This window comes from Tiliqua scincoides, chromosome 7, assembly GCF_035046505.1.
Source record: "Tiliqua scincoides isolate rTilSci1 chromosome 7, rTilSci1.hap2, whole genome shotgun sequence".
Taxonomy (NCBI): Eukaryota; Metazoa; Chordata; class Lepidosauria; order Squamata; family Scincidae; genus Tiliqua; species Tiliqua scincoides.
In genome coordinates, this window is record NC_089827.1 from 52,479,050 (window position 1) to 52,495,129 (window position 16,080).

At 43.0% G+C, this 16,080-nt stretch overlaps 1 protein-coding gene across 2 annotated transcripts in view; it reads right to left on the minus strand.

The window, feature by feature from the left end:
* Positions 1-16,080, minus strand: part of LARGE1 (LARGE xylosyl- and glucuronyltransferase 1) — a 389,408-nt gene that overhangs the window by 175,044 nt on the left and 198,284 nt on the right. For both annotated transcript variants that reach the window (XM_066633915.1, XM_066633917.1), the window contains exon 4: positions 7,537-7,619. In XM_066633915.1, coding sequence (XP_066490012.1) covers positions 7,537-7,619 — 83 coding nt within the window. The remainder of the gene's footprint in view (positions 1-7,536; positions 7,620-16,080) is intronic.

Sequence of the window (16,080 nt, forward strand, 5' to 3'; positions counted from 1 at the left end):
AACCACCTTCTACTGGTGGAATCAATGGCTTGATCTCCAAATTCTTTTACACTGCAAGGGAACTATTACTTTTATCAGCTGAAAGTGTTACTGAATCACCAGCACTAAGAATCAGCAAAGAGAATCACAGCAAGCAACCTAACTGCAGAAAGGCTAGCATTTTTTTCATCTCAGAAATGTTTAGTTATACCTTTTGAAGTAGCACAAATGAAAGAAATAACTAGTTAATAATAGTTTACCAGGGGTTCCCAAAATTTTTCAACTGGCGGCTCCCTTTACCTACTGGGCAATTGATTGTGATTCCCTATTAGGGCTACAGTCCTATACATTGTATAGGGTGGCAGGTGTTTTGTGAGGATTCCATGGCTCCCCGGCGGGTTTCGGCTCACAGTTTGAGAACAAGTGGTTTGCATAATAATTAACTTACAGGGTGTTCTTCACATCCTGGCAAAAGACAGCAATCCAATTTCCAATTTGAAGATATTGTTGGAATATAGATTATCACTTGTTGAAGCTCACAGCTGAGAACTCATGTTCTTTTCCCAATTTATTTACTTATTTAAAAGTTGTTTTGCTAAAACCAACCAATTCAAACTTTAGCAACAGCTGTTTTGTTCGTAGACATGTTGTCAGAGTTCCTTTGAAACTCTGAGAAAATAATACCATTTTACTCCGTAAAAATTAAATCTCAAACTTCATAGAGGAATGTACAGGAAATGATGAATTAGTATGCATACAGAGGTCATGTTTGATTTAAAAAAAAAAAAACTCCTAAAGAATTCCCTCTTTTGAGAAATGGCCTGCTATGTAGTATTTCAAAAGAATATTCTCCAGATGTCTCTTTCTTTCCAAAGATCTGTGATTCATTTATTTATTCATGTATTAATAGAATGCATGTTTTTGAAATAACTCCATGGTTTCTTGTAAATCCTGAAGCCACACAATGGAACATACATGTCAGCAGTCATATATGATTGCTAGTAATTGAATTAAGCAATACATGCTCAAACCAGTAGGGGAGGTTTCCGCATTTATTTTTTCATTCAGTGGACATCTGCCACATGGTTTTAAAAGCCTCAGGGTAACTACCAATAATAAAAGTTCATCAATACAATAAAATTAAACACCACAAACACCCGTTAGGCAGCAGCATAATTACTAAGAGAATCCCGATCACCCAATTACAGCAGGGAGATCGGAGTTTGTATGGCCTGGCCGGAACACATGAGCCCCTTCCCCTGAGGGGACTGGTGGAGGGCTGTGGCTGGGGGGAGCAGAGGTAATTTAAGGACACAGCAACAGCCCCCCTTCCTTCTTTGCTCATGGGCACCGAGCGGACACCCACCCATTATGCAGTCTGAGTGTACTGGTCGCCATTTGGGGCCTGGTAGGAATTTTTTGCTGCCTGTCAAGATTGGATGGCGACAGGCAGTTTTTTCGCCTACCCCAGACTGCCGTGGGTACGGGGCTATGCCCCTATTTTATAATTGGTCACTTTATGCTGGCAGCTGGTGCGGTAGAGGTGTGCTTGGGACTTTGGAGTGCACCTTCAGACAGCATAGGCAGAGCAGAACCCAACAGCAGTCCTCAGTGGCACAAGGACATTGACTGGGGCCCTGGCCGGGACCATGGGGGTTCTCCTCAGAGGCTCAGCGGCAGCACAGCCCGCGGTCTGGCTGCCTTCCCCTTATGGACAGACATGGATGAGCTGCGATGCCCAAGAACAGGGCATAGCTTGGAGTCGGGGGCACATCCTGCCTGGGGGACAGAGTTCTTGGGCCGCCCAGTGGTCCCGCCTCCGCACCACACAGGGGTTTCGCGGCCCCTGCAACTGCAGGTCTCAGCCTCCTTTTGCATTTATTAAAATGCTAATAAAGTGGCCCTTTCTCCCATGTGTGTTGTCTCGAGTGTTCACTGGACTGTGCCAAGACAATAAGCGTGGGATAACATTCACTTTTCCTCAAAAGCCCACTGGAATAGCAAGGTCTTCGCTGGCCTTCTAAAAACCAAAGGCAAGGAAGCCGGCCAAATATCTCTAGGGAACAACCCCATATGAGGGCACCACCACTGAGAATGCCTCTTTCCTGTGGCAGATCATTACATTTAGTGCAAAGGAAAGTGTTTTTTTTAACTGAAGAGTAGTTTTTTTAATGAGCTAGTGAGCTCTGGAGAGGCCCAAGGAGTCTTTGAATAATATGATGTTTAAAAGTCTTCAATTTGTATTCACTTCACGTAGAGAAGATAGCTCTCTCAACTTGTTTATATATATGAATTTATATATATATATATGAATTTGTACAGTCGCTGTAGGAATTTACCTAAGCCAAACCATGTTTTATGGTGTCTTGAGGCGAGTCATTTAAACATGCCCTTTCATTACTAAAGGAGAGACAGACACGCATCATTTGGTGCATGAATGAGGAGGACATGTGAATGACAGCTCCACAGTGTCTAGCTTGACTTTTAACGCTACAGTCTGTTACAGAAGAGATGTAGCGACACAACAGTTCAGTGTTTCAAGTCTTCCTTCCCACCTCTGGGGACATATTTAAAAGAATACATATATGTAATCTTTCAATCAATTCATGCGTACGTTCCAAGTTAACATGAAAAGCAACACCGAGCAGCGGGTTTGGTGCTTGCAGCACCAAAGCTTATATTTATTTTCCACTGGAGTAAAGGTTGGAACAAAAAGGCTGAACATACACACTAAAATAAGCCCTTAATAAAAAAGAAACTGTAATCGGCATCTTTGTGGATATAATCCTCAACAAAGAACTGCAGAACATGAACTATTAAAAATGTAGGTTCAATGAGACTACAGGTGGAACCAGTTCAGGATTAAGAATGGTCCTGAATGTTTAAAAGGCTGAAGGATTAGAAATAAATAACCACACTCCTTTTCTTTTTTATAACAGCCTCACTTTACACTCGAGCTATTCTGGTGTGTTAAACTGCTTTGCTCAACCAGCAGTGTGGCTCTTTAGACTCCAGAGTCAAACCAGACAAGCGGGAATAAATCTTGTCAGTCCTGCTGGGAAAGCACCAATGCCATCTGAGTGCGCAGTGATCCTTGGGACTTAGATTCTGGCACCTAAGAGCCTGATATGGACTCACTATAGCTGCAGCATTTTAGGGCAGATGCATTGTCCAAGTTGGGTTCAGTCATCTAAAGGGCATTCTGATTTTCCACACTCCCTTTTCTGTTTTCTTTGTCTGAGCTCTGCTGCCACCTCCACCATCTCCTCCTCCTTGTCCGCCCAGCCACTTAAAGCACAGGGGGCAAGAAGAAGGGGAGAAGGGAAGGGCCACCCTGCATGGTTCTTACCTTGAGCTCTGGTTTGTTGCTCTGCATCTAGTCACTTCTTCAAACACAAATACTGGATGGATCATACTGGGAATGGAAGAGGACTCTACTCCCAGCATGCTCTGCCAAGCTTGTGTACTTGGAACAATTGGATGGGCAGGAAACAGCAATTGGCCACAAGGTAAGGGGGGGTGGGGGTGGAGAGGATCACACCTAACTACTACTTACGTGTATGAGCAAAGAGAAGGCAGAGCCATCTTGTTTTAATCACTCCCCACTCCAATACTACTGTTGCAGTTGATTGTGGCAGCTGGATTGCTGCTACCTCAGTCCTCCTTTTGCTTGGTCTCAGTGCAGAAGAGGAGGATTGGAACACAAGATGAAGAGGCTGGATGGGCAGCAGGCCAGAAGAAGCATAGGCAGCCACAAGGTGCAGGGCACCCTGTGACATTTAACTGCCTTGTTCAGCCCACAGTTCACGCACCCAGCTGCATCAATTGATGTTCTGATCTTACCTGCTGAGGTGACAACCACCTCTTCTCCCAGCACGACTGCCAGGAGGAATCGCAGTGATGGTGCTACAGGAAGAAGCAGCAGGGCTTCCACAAATGGTCACAACAGTATCGTTTTGCACTGACCCCCCTTCTTGCCCACACAGCAAGAAGACCAGGCAGGTGAGAAGAAGAAAGTAGATGCTCTCCCCACTTCCTCCCCATCACCTTTATATCTGCCACCTCCTCCCTACCTGTTCTCATCTGGTCATGTTCAAACAAACAGGCTAGTGAAGTTCCCAGCCTTCTCTAACAAGCCTGGAAGAGGTAATGGGTGTAAAGGCAAGAAGGAGGAGATTGTGAGGGGCTCCAGGATCTGCTTTGCTGCTTGCCTCTCCAGAATAACAAACGAGAAACCCCTGGAAAAGCATATGTGGCATTCAAATAAACGCTAGAAATTTAATGCAATCAGTGCCCTTTGACAACTCTGAGTACAATGTGGTGAATAGGAGTCGAACAGCTGCTCTAGTAAAATATAGGTTTTTAAAACAGCAGAATGAGCTCAGCCACCAGGTATTGTAGAGCAGAAAAAAGAAGCATATTGATAAAGTTTTCTATGAGTGGGCTACACAATTGCCTACCCAATTTTCAAATGCTGTTTTTCTGGCTACCTATGTTTTGTTTACCCAACACAGCCTTTCCATTTTTCTTTCTTGATAGCTCCGTGCCAGCTAACAGTCAGACCTAGGTACAATTTCTGAATCAGAAGAACGCTCTTGTGAAAGGAATCCCACATTTGAGCGCGCACACATTTTGCTATTAAAATATTTTGTATGTACGGGAATGGAAATGCATTTGGTGACTGTGAAAGTCAAGATCATCTTAAGAATACAGTGTAAAGTGGGTACATTTCCACTACCCCCTCTCATCCACATAGCTTCCCTTTATAAAGGTCATTCTAGGTGTCTAAATAAGCAGCTACTTAGCTCCCCCACAGACTGCTAATCACACTGAATTACACAGTAGCCCTGTGATGTGCCCTAGTCAAGTGGAGGATAAGACCCCTCCAAACCAATTTTCACTTCAAAGTCACAGTTAAAATGATAATGTAGGCAACCTCTGAGCCAATCACTTTCAAGTGTAATTTTTTTTCATCCATCTAATTGCTCTATGCTATATTAGGAAGAACTGCACCAATGTCTGGTTCTAATTTTGCTGCAGAATGGTTTCTACTAATCAAAACATTCTTTCCTTCCTGTCATCTTACTTACTGCTTAAGGTATCAGGGACAGAGAAGGAATCTTGCTTTGGGGTAAAGTACAGTAGAACCTCTTTACGTTGACCACCCAAGGGACTGGAGGAATTGGTCAACATAGGAGGGTGGTCAACACAGGAAAAAAAAGTTTACCTAAAAGAAAATTAGGTAAACTTAAGGAGGTGGTCATTATAGAGAGGTGGTCAACTTTGGAGGTTCTACTATAATTGTTTCTGAGGGGTGAAAACACAGTCCTTTAGAGTCACACTTCAAGAGACAAAAGCAATTAGCTGCCTTATTGGAAGAGGTAACTTGTGGCATTTCCTGATATTTGCACATATCTGCTGTTTTGCAAAAGCAAACAAAAAAACACAAACCTGTTTTGTGCACAAGAAATGGTATAGAATAGATTTGGTTTTACCTTGGCTAGGAAAAAGTAAACCAGTTTCCAAATTTAGCTTTTCCCTTGTGTGGTTCATGGAAAGAACACAATTAGCTCATTTTTAGGGAGCCAAGAGCTTCACTTACACAGCTGAGCCAACTGATACTGAGCTAAAGATAGTGACCTACAACTACGCCAATAAAGGGCAGGTTTTGCAGCCACCTTTGCTAGCAGATGTCAGCCAAATCCAAGGACACACCTGGACTCTTTCAAAGTCAGGGCACAACCACTCAGGCAGATGCCATATAAACTGTCACTGTTTTCAGGAAGAAAAAAGAAAAATCTCATCTTACCATTTGTTCATATTAAAAGTTATATCCATTTTTCTGTCATGCAAATCTATAAAATATGGGGACCACATGTTTAAAATCTATGAAAGTAAATCTATTTAGGGCAGTGGTTCCTAAACTGTTGGGTTGTGACCCACCAGAGGAACCGGAAATGGGCCACTGCCCCTTAAGGGGCATGGCCTAGGAAAGAGTCCCCGATAGCACCACAGCGATTGCAGTGCCACGGGGAACCAGGTATATCATGTTCCTGGGGGCATCCTGCAGCCTCCTGGAGGGCCCTGGAGGCTTGCAGCCATCTCTGTGACCTTCCACACTATTGGAACTCACTTCTAGTTCACTTCCGATCGCAAACCTGAAGTGAGCTCCGATAGCAGAACAAAGTTCACTGTACTGCGTGGAGAGTTGCAGATGAGGCTGCAAGCCTCCAGGACACTCTAGGAGGCAACATGATGCCCCCAGGTGGTATTATTATTATTATTATTATTATTATTATTATTATTATTATTATAACAACAGTATTTATATACCGCTTTTCAATGAAGAGTTCCCAAAGTGGTTTACAGAGAAAAATCAAATAAGTAATGACTCCCTGTCCCAAAAAGGCTCACAATCTAAAAAGATGCAAAAGAGCACCAGCAGACTCACTAGAAATGACACTGCTGGGGTGAGGAGGGCCAGTTACTCTCCCTCTGCTAAATAAAAAAGGATTACCCACTTGAAAAAGTGCCTCTTACCCAGTTAGCAGGGGTAACATAACAGGTTTGGGCCGTCAACCATTCCACCCCACCCACCCCCATTCCTGCCCCTGCAACAACTCAGTATGGTTCCAGAGTCCAAGTAGGACTTTGGGAACTGCTGATTTTAGGGGGTTTTACACCTTCATTAACTTTTTTATGGCTTCGTGAGTAGCAGGTCCACTGAAACCTATGCAAATTTTTTTTAAAAAGCTAGAGGAATTAACACAAAATTAATTCTGGCCTTGAATGGATAATCTGATCATCAGTTCTTCCAATGTTAACTTAGATACTAGATTTCCACGAGGAACTCTGTGCATTGCTGCTTCAAGAATTGCTTCAGCTTGCATAGAATATACAAACCTGATGGGGTTGGGTTCTTGCATACTGAAGCATCCCTTTATCACCTGCATGGACTCCCCATTGTTTTTTTTCCTGGACACAATTCAAGGAGCTGATGTTGATCTATAAATCAAAGCCTAATGATTTTGACACAAGAGATTCAAGAGACCACTTTTTCCCCATGTTCCACAATGAACTCATGTAGTGGGCTGGACAAATAGGATAACAAACCTATATATAAAATCTATAATTTCACATTGCACTTGTATTAAAAAAAATTCTGGCTATTAAACCAAGGCTTAGTTAATGTCACGTAAGTTAAAATTTCATAGCAACAAAGAATGCACAAAGGATTTCAGGAAGTGAAACATACTCCCTGCTCTTTCACAGTAAAGGACCAGACCAATGGGCAATCACAGTCACCAAAGTCTGCAGTCCCTCCATACACCCATTGAGACACACAGAAAAGTTTTTTCCCAATGAAGGGTACAATCCATGGAGTAGCCCATGCATATGAAGTTCTTCCCTGCACAAGGAAGTTTCGCATTCGTCTTGAAGGGCATTGTCTTGCATAGTCTGAGAAAGCAGCCTTACACAGAAGGTGGTTTGCAGAAAGAACACGAACGTATTTGATCATCTTTGCAAGAAACATGCAACAAGAGAAAAAGATCTTACCTATGAAACAAGACTGATTTGACGAGTGTGACAACATCCCGACTGGCATTGTATCCTGCACAGACAATGGCGACATGGATTGTCTAAGGGATAAAGAAAGAAAGAATGAAAGGAAGGAGAAGTAAAGATCAGTACTATTTGGGGGTTTTATCATGTGCTGAACAACCACAAAAAATGACAGTTCTACTGTCTATCATGGCAATCGCTCAGAGTGGACTGTCTGTAGCTGTTTAAAGTACACACGTCATTTTTGTTAAAATTTAATAGCAGCATCATTATGCACTTCTTGAAGTCATTGATGTATGGTACCTGGAGTGTTTTCAATTGTTCTTTTGAAATTTTAATTACTCAGGAACGGGATCTCCAGGGTTATGACAGGAAGCCTCCTCTAGTTCGGAAAGAAACAAGCAGAACCTTCTCAATTTATGGTGAAAGAAAGAAGGCTTATCAGGGATGGTTCACTATTGTTGCAGGCAGAGGACTAAAGTGAAAACCGAAAAAGGCTAGACTTAAAGTCCCCCTAAGGGAGAATCCCAAGAAGTTGATCCAAGAATAAGGAAGTGGGGCTGGATGGATGTCATGGTGAAGCAGCACCAGGAAACACTACTGACAGCAGTCAGATAAGAGGAGGGCAGGACCAGATACAAAAGGAGAAAGGGAGCAGGGAAAAGAGATGGAAGAAAAGAAACAGCAGCAAAAAGGAGGAAGGCAGACAGTGTGCTGGTGCACACTGTCGCAAGCATGCCATAAGGCACGTTTGTGAGCCCCAGTGCTGTGGTGCTCTGCCGGTGGTAGCCTAGCGCCGGTTGGCACTGGGTTACTGCCGGTTGAGCACAGGAGCTCCGCCACTCAGTGGTCACGTGGACCAACAAGCAGTGGTGAGGTAGGTGGAGGCGTGGAGGAAGGTGTTCCGGGGCGGGAGAGACGGTGTTCTGGAGGGAGGGAGCAGGATAGGAGGGAGGCGGGATCCAGAGCTCACTGCCTGACACAGAGGCTCTCAATTCTCCGCTGACCTTTGGGTTGGTGGAGAATCGAGTAGCCCCATTGTGGGGCTACTTGCTTTACCTGGTGGAAGGGAACAAAAGTCCCCTTCTCCCAAGGAGATGCTGGCAGCTGCCTGGACTGTGCTGGATGCAGCGGCAGCCCCGTGCAACTCAGGATTGGACTGTGAGTCTCCTTGGATTGGGTGGGTAAAGAAACCTAGCAGGATTGCTAACAGGCTCTCTGCAATTCATGCTGAAACTTTCCTTGGTGGTTTTTTCCTTATGGATCTATCCTCAAACCTGAACCCAACAAACCACTTGAGGAGATAGAACGAACTCTCATGGCATACACCAAACCCTTTGATGAGAAATGGTTCCCCCCTGGGGGGGGGGGGGAGAGAAGAAGTGGCTACAAAAGCAAAAATATTCACTTGGGGAGAACCAGAGAGCACTCTGTAGAAGTCCCAATGCCATCTATTAACACATTTCTGGGTTTGGGGCATTCCATACTCATGGAATATTTAAAGGGTAGAAGTATTTATGAACAGTTGCTACTGGAAGCATTTCAAAAATATGCAGTTTGCCCTTCTCCCAAGATTCAGGGTGGGTTACAAGATGAAAAAATAAAAAAAATATATCAGTGTATTAAAATAAAATAGCAGAACACCCCCCTCAAAATAAACCATTATAACAACCAGCATAATAAACCATCACCAGACAGCATCACAGCAGGTTCACAAATGCCAGCTGATAGAGGTAGGTCTTTGCCAACCACTGGAATACTGGTAGTGATGGGGTGTATCATCTCTCATACGGCACAGAATTCCACAAGGTAGAGGCCACCATAGATGGCATAAGTGGTAGAGAACACCTCTCATGGGTTATGGACAACAGTATCTCCGATAAAAGCAACACAATACTGGCTGTTTTATTTTCTGATCCATTCCTAATAATTCCCAATGTCAACTTTGCCATGTTCCCTGCCACGACACATTGCTTTTTTCGGTCGGCTGCCCACAAAGATCTCTTCCTGGGAAGTCACAAGCAGTTGTGACCTCAAAAAGCTTAAGCGCGCAATCCAAACCGCACTGGAGCAGGCAAGCCAGGAGGCTTGCAATGCATCCAACGCGGGTTTCTGGCCAGCAGTGGCTCAGCCAGAGGCAAGGGGAAACTCTTCCCCTTACTCCTGGGCAAGGGCTGCTGGCCCCAATGGGTCTCCTCGGACCTGCACCACCTCTGGAGGTGGCGCAAGTCCGAGAAGAGTGAAGCGGATTGAAGCCGATCCGTTCTCCACGGGGACAGGGGTTGGGATCTGGCATAACTGCTGGGTCCCAGCCCCGCCCCCGGCTTCCTGCATGCCTGCCCCTGGGGCCGCCCATCGCCCGCCCTCCCCCTGCCCAGAAATGCCCCCTCCTGCCTCCTCCTTGCCCCCCCCACGCCGTTACTGCTCCATCGTTGCTGCTTGGGTCAGCGCGGGTGCAATGACAGAAGCAGCGGCGAGGAACCCGCTGCAGAGGCTTCTGCTGGCTGATGTAGCTTCCTCCCATGGAGGCACAAACGTGCTTTACGGCATGTTTGCGACTCTCCCAGGGGACTTATCCAAGTCTATGTGCCGGTTAGGATTGCGCCCTAAGGCAGTTTACAAGGATTCCCCCTCTATGCTACCCGCTCAACAGTCTGGAGAGGTAGTTCAGACAGCGATGGATCCAAGGTAATCCATTGAGGTCATGGCTGAGTGGGGGAATCGCTATAGTACACTGATTTCCCTTATTAAATGGTTAGAATTTTTTGCCCTGATCATTTTTTACTTGCTTTCATTGACTGTCTTTGACATTTCACCCAGCTGTAAAGGGATCTTTTCAGAGATCGTCACAATCTGTTCTTAATTTCATCATACTGAATAATTAGGTGTCGGTCACTCATATTGCTCACCCTAATGCCACCTAATTTATAAACAATTCAAACAACATTGGTATAAGGTACAGAGATTTGGGGGACCCCATTTCTTATATCCTTCACTATGAAAATTGGAATTTTTATTCCTTCTTCTTCCTGCTTGTTCATTAGTTACCAATTCATTCAAAAAAGTCCTGATCTCTTAGCTCTGATTGTTAAATTTACTTAGGAGCCTTTGGTAAGGGACTGTCAAAAGTGTGCAAGGCTTTTTAAAATTTGTTTACGTTTAATAAAAACTGTGGATGCATTTTTTAAGTAAAGAATATCTTTAGGACCACCCCTTACCTACATATTTGTTGACACGTTTAAAAATTCCAGAAGGCTGGAGAGGTGGAACTCTTTTCAGAGGTCTTGCTGATTGTCTCTTGGCAAAGTTTGTTCCAGGGATTCAACAATTAAAGTGTCAATGTTCTTTATCGGTTTATCTGTGATGGAAGTTAGATGGACAGATCTGCAATTTCCCAGGTTTCCTGCTCCTAGGTTAATAATTGGTGCTTAAATCCCCTGACAAGGAAACTGGTTTTCACTAAAAGCTCATATTTCTTTTCAAGTACTAGCAATTTCACATCTGAGTTTGTTCTGAAGTCTTGAGTGAATGCCCTCCTGCTCTAGTGATTTGTTAACGTGTAGTTTGTCAGTTGGGCTCTACAGCTTCAATAAGTGTCACTTCTATTTGACTATGGCACAGCTTCTCAGCCTCCTGTTCCGGAAATGGTGGCTCAGATATGGAGCTTTTCCAGTACGCATCTTCTAAAAATTAGCCAACATAATTCATTTAGCTGATCTGTAACCTCCTTGCTCCCCTTCACACCTTTGTCATCTACAAGTCCTATATCCCGGCCTGCTTCTGACACACACACAAAATGCGTGCGCGCGTCAATTTGCTCCTTTGGCCAACCCAATTTCCCAAAATGTAAATGGGAATAACAGCACTTTGTTTTAAAGAGCTGCTGCCTTTATGAACTGAAAAAGGTGCATTTTTTTTACATTAAAAGACACTGCATCGACTAACAACATTGCTAAAATATTTTATTTACTGATCTTCAAATTTAAGTATTACTAAAACTTAAAGTGCAATCCTATGCATGCTTCCTAAAAAGTAAGTCTTGTTGCGTTCCAAGTTGCTTACTCCAAGGAAAGTGTACATATTGCAGCCTTTGTTGAATAGGATAATTTAAACACAAAAGGAAGGAGTACCATTTCAAGTCAGTCCCCAAATGCAAGTAGGGTAGCATTAACTCTGAACTGAAGTGTAGGACTGTATGGCCAGTCCTATAATTTTTTACTCAGAGCACTGCTCAAAATGTGGCTCTCAAAAGCTTTTAGAATTATCAATTACAAGCAACAATTTCATACTAGCAGAAGCACTGCTAATTTACCTCTCTTCCATGTGCAACACCACACAGTTTTTCCATTAACCTTCTCCCACCTGGTCTTAACCTCCACTATCTACCTTCTTGCTGAAAACTCTGCATCTCAAGGAAAAAGCAGCTCAGATAATCAGCAACCATGGAAGACAAACCGCGGCATGGGGGCGAGTGAGAGGACATGTGCCTTTCATGTAAACACATAAATGGCATTTCCAGTAATAGGATAAATGATGAGAACCCTGAGGGGAAATCTGATAATAGGGATGCTTAAATTAAGCTTACATTCTGTCACTGAATTACTATGTGAATCTTTTAAGAAGAAATGAAAGTTATTTCATTATAGAAATACTGTGTGGTTAAGATAGATGCCTGGCAAGCACAGGGAACTTTCATGCTTTACATAAACCACTGCCCGTGGCATAATGCTAATCCCCGCTGAGCAAGTAAATTTATTGGCAAAATCTATTATAATCTGGAAGGCCATCTAATCTAGTCTCCCTTTTAAGAAGCTATTCCCTTGTCCAAAATTGGTTGTACATCACATATCCTTGGGCGTTAAATGGATTCAGCCAACCAAAGCTCAACATAAGTACAGGAAATGGAAACTAAAACTAAAAGACTAAAGAACTTATAATTGACTTCCGGAAAAAGAGGGATGTACACACACCATTACACATAAATGGTGAGGAGGTGGAGAGGGTTGCTAGTTTCAAATTCCTAGGTATTTACATCACAGAAGACCTCTCATGGACTATTAACACCAGCATGTTGATAAAAAGCACAAAAGCGGTTATATTTTCTGAGGAAGCTTGGGAGGTTAAATTTGTCACAGCAGCTGCTTGCGTCTTACTATCGTTGCACCATTGAGAGTATCCTAACCTATGATATCTTGGTGTGGTACGGAAATTGCTCTGCAGGGGACAAAAAAGCTCTGCAGTGAATTATTAAGATCGCGCAGCACATCATCAACCTTCATCTACCAGCTTTGGAGGACATCTATACATCTCGCTGTCTGCAGAAGTCACCTAGTATTCTGAGAGACCCCTTCCATCATAAGTTCTTTGTACTGTTGCCTTTGGGTAGACGATACAGAACTAATAGAGCAGCACCACACGACTCCTGAACAGTTTTTATCCCACAGCCATAATTACGTTGAGGGGCAGGAGGTCTGGTCTAGAGGGTTGAGCCTCCATTTGCCTGAAGATTAACATCCACAAGGTCGCCAGTTCGAGGCCACCGGCACCGTGCGACCTTGAAGCAGCCGGCAAGCTGAGCCGAGCTATTCCATCTGTTCTGAGCGTGGGAGGATGGCGGCCAGAATGTGCGACCAGATCAAGAAAGAAAAATCTGAATGTTGTGGTTTCTTGAAAGATAGAAACCTTCTTTCAAATTGTAAAAAACCCTATGGGGATTTAAATTGCCTGCCTATGTAAACCGCCTTGAATAAAGTCTTGAATAAAGACCAAGAAAGGCGGTATATAAATACTGTATATTATATTATTATTATTATTATTATTATTAAGGAGAAATCTGAGGACCAAGAAAGGTGGTATAGAAATACCTGTATTATTATTATTATGTTGAATAAGACGATATAGTTGTTACCATGCTCCTGGGCATTATGGTCTGTTATACTGTTTTATATTATGATGCATGTTGTATAGAATGTGTGGGTGAGTGTGTTTGTTGGAATTGTAGTATATATTTATGTTTGTATCTTAAAGGTGCATAAATTTCGTTGTGCTGTAGCACAATGACAATAAAGTTACTACTAGTACTACTACAAGAAATGAAAGGCGAAGAGTTGGGGGGGGCCCTGAGAATCAGTCACATGTGTTTTATGAAGAAGTAAAAGTTTTATGAAGAAGACCCTCCTTGGGCAGGAGGTCTGGTCTAGAGGGTAGAGCCTCCGTTTGCCTGAAGATAACATCCGAAAGTCGCCAGTTCGAGGCCACTGGCACCGTGAACTGTGAGACCTTAAAGCAGCTGACAAGCCTAGTCGAGTTATGCTGAGTTATTCCACCTGCTCTTTGACCACTGTCAGCCTGTGTGGGAGGAAAACGGAGGCCAGAATGTGATACCAGATCATAAGGATCCATCTGAAATGTTGTGGTTCTTGAAAGACAGAACCTTCTTCAATTGTAAAAATCCCTATTGGGATTTAGTATAGCCTGCCTATGTAAATCGCCTTGAATTAAAGTCTGAGGAGAAATCTAACGAACAAGAAAGGCGGTATATAAATACCTGTATTATTATTATTAATATTATTATTATTATTAAGTTCGAGGATCATCCTCTGACCTCTCGAAGCCAGTGTTTGTTCAGATCAGAAATAAGCATTTTTTCTTACTTAGGAACTCAGTACCTGCAAATGGCAGAAGAGAAAATACACAGTCTTGATATTTTCAAGATATGGGAGAGCCCAATTATCATGCAGTGACACCTCAGCATAGCTCAGTAGCTGATGGAGGTGTTGGCAGAACCTGAAGGTCAGATAAAGAACTTCCAAGGGCCACATATGGCCCTTGGGCCTTATGTTTGACACCCGTGAACTAAGGCATAGTTGCCTTCTCATAAGTAAACACACACATACTGCTCCTTTCCATCTCCATAGGGCTCAGTACCTTTTCCTTGTCAGTTATCAGCTTGTCAGATTCCCGACACATCAAAAAATCCCCAACCCACTGCTGGGTCCCGACCCACGATTTAGGAACCACTGATCTCGCTCACACACCTTCCAGCTGGTTGTTCTTGCTCCAGCCTCTATAAATTTTCTGTTCAAACTTTTAAAAGCAGAGGAGGGACAGGATACTCCAAAAGATACACAGCAACTTTTATTTCTAAGTTAAGAATGGAATTGGGAAGTAAATATTTGTTTTATAGTACGTAACTGTTCCCTTGATAAAGACAGACATTTGATGTTGAGCTGAATACTTCAATCATTTCATTTTCTATTGAAAAAAAATGAAAAGGGGTCACAGAGTCAGTTTAAAAACAGCTGACATTTTCTTTTAGTTGATTCCACTTTGTTGATTGGTTAAAGTGGTTTCATGTGCAGGGGAGGGGAGATATTCTGACCAGCTGCTCTAATCTGAACTGCGAAATTAGGAAGAGAGCTTCCTAATGGCTGCCAGCATCTATTTTCAGAGCATGCTGATACCATTGTTTATTGATTTATTCTTGCCTTATTCTGTTAAGTGCCCTCAGAGAACATAGTTTTCTTCTATTCAAGTGAAGTATCACCTTCTTCGCTGTCTTTTTCTTGTTTTTAACTGAAGGACTACAATTCACAGAACAAGAATGGAGGACAATCGAATACATCTTGGAAGAAAGAACAGTGTGGACAGTAACACTTTATAAGTAACTACGGCTCGGCTGCACACCTTTGGCAAAACCACGACATTAGGTTAGTTTGTTCACAGACTTTGGGTTGTTTGCAGGAGTCACTGGGCCCAGAATGGCCTATGGTGGTATATGGTGAAGAGGCATATCTGTGGGTGTGTCCAGAGGATATCAAAATTAGATGAAAAAGGCATTTGCAGGAGCTGGTGTGAGTTTTAACGGATAATCATCACTATTTTTAATTGGCAATATCGACCCATTTTTCAGAACCACCAACGTCCAAGACCTCTCCCCAACACATCGGGTATTCATGGCAGAACTTATATGTGAACATTCAAGTTACCAATGGCTCATGTTCAACAGATTTCTCACTGGACCTCAAAGTTGACAGTAGGATGCTACATTGTTGAGCTAAGCAATATATCCTACCAAGGTTGTTGTATGGACTCTTATGTTGTATGATCTTATCAGTGTTTTACTGAGTAGCTGCCTTTGAATTTATCACCATCTTCCACTTACAATTTTTTCTTAACTCATACAGTAAAACATCTTTTCTCCTTGAAACCACATTTATCTTCTAGCTGCGCTTTTTATATATCTAATATGCTTCCCATACAGCATCCACCTTTCCTATAATGGACTTTTTCAGGCACTCTATCCACACTGATGTAACTTTCCAACAGTGTGATGATAAGACAAATCCAGATAAGATTGCCTGTCCTCAATAGGCCTGACTGTGGTTGCCTTTAACCACTCCTTCTACAATGCACTGGTACAAACATGTCACTCACTTACTCATGCGCTGCAGCCATGCTCAGTGACCAAAAGTGGATTGAGATTGTTCTTATCAACAGGTTTCATGCATCTGGCTAATGGTGGGCATAAGGAATAAC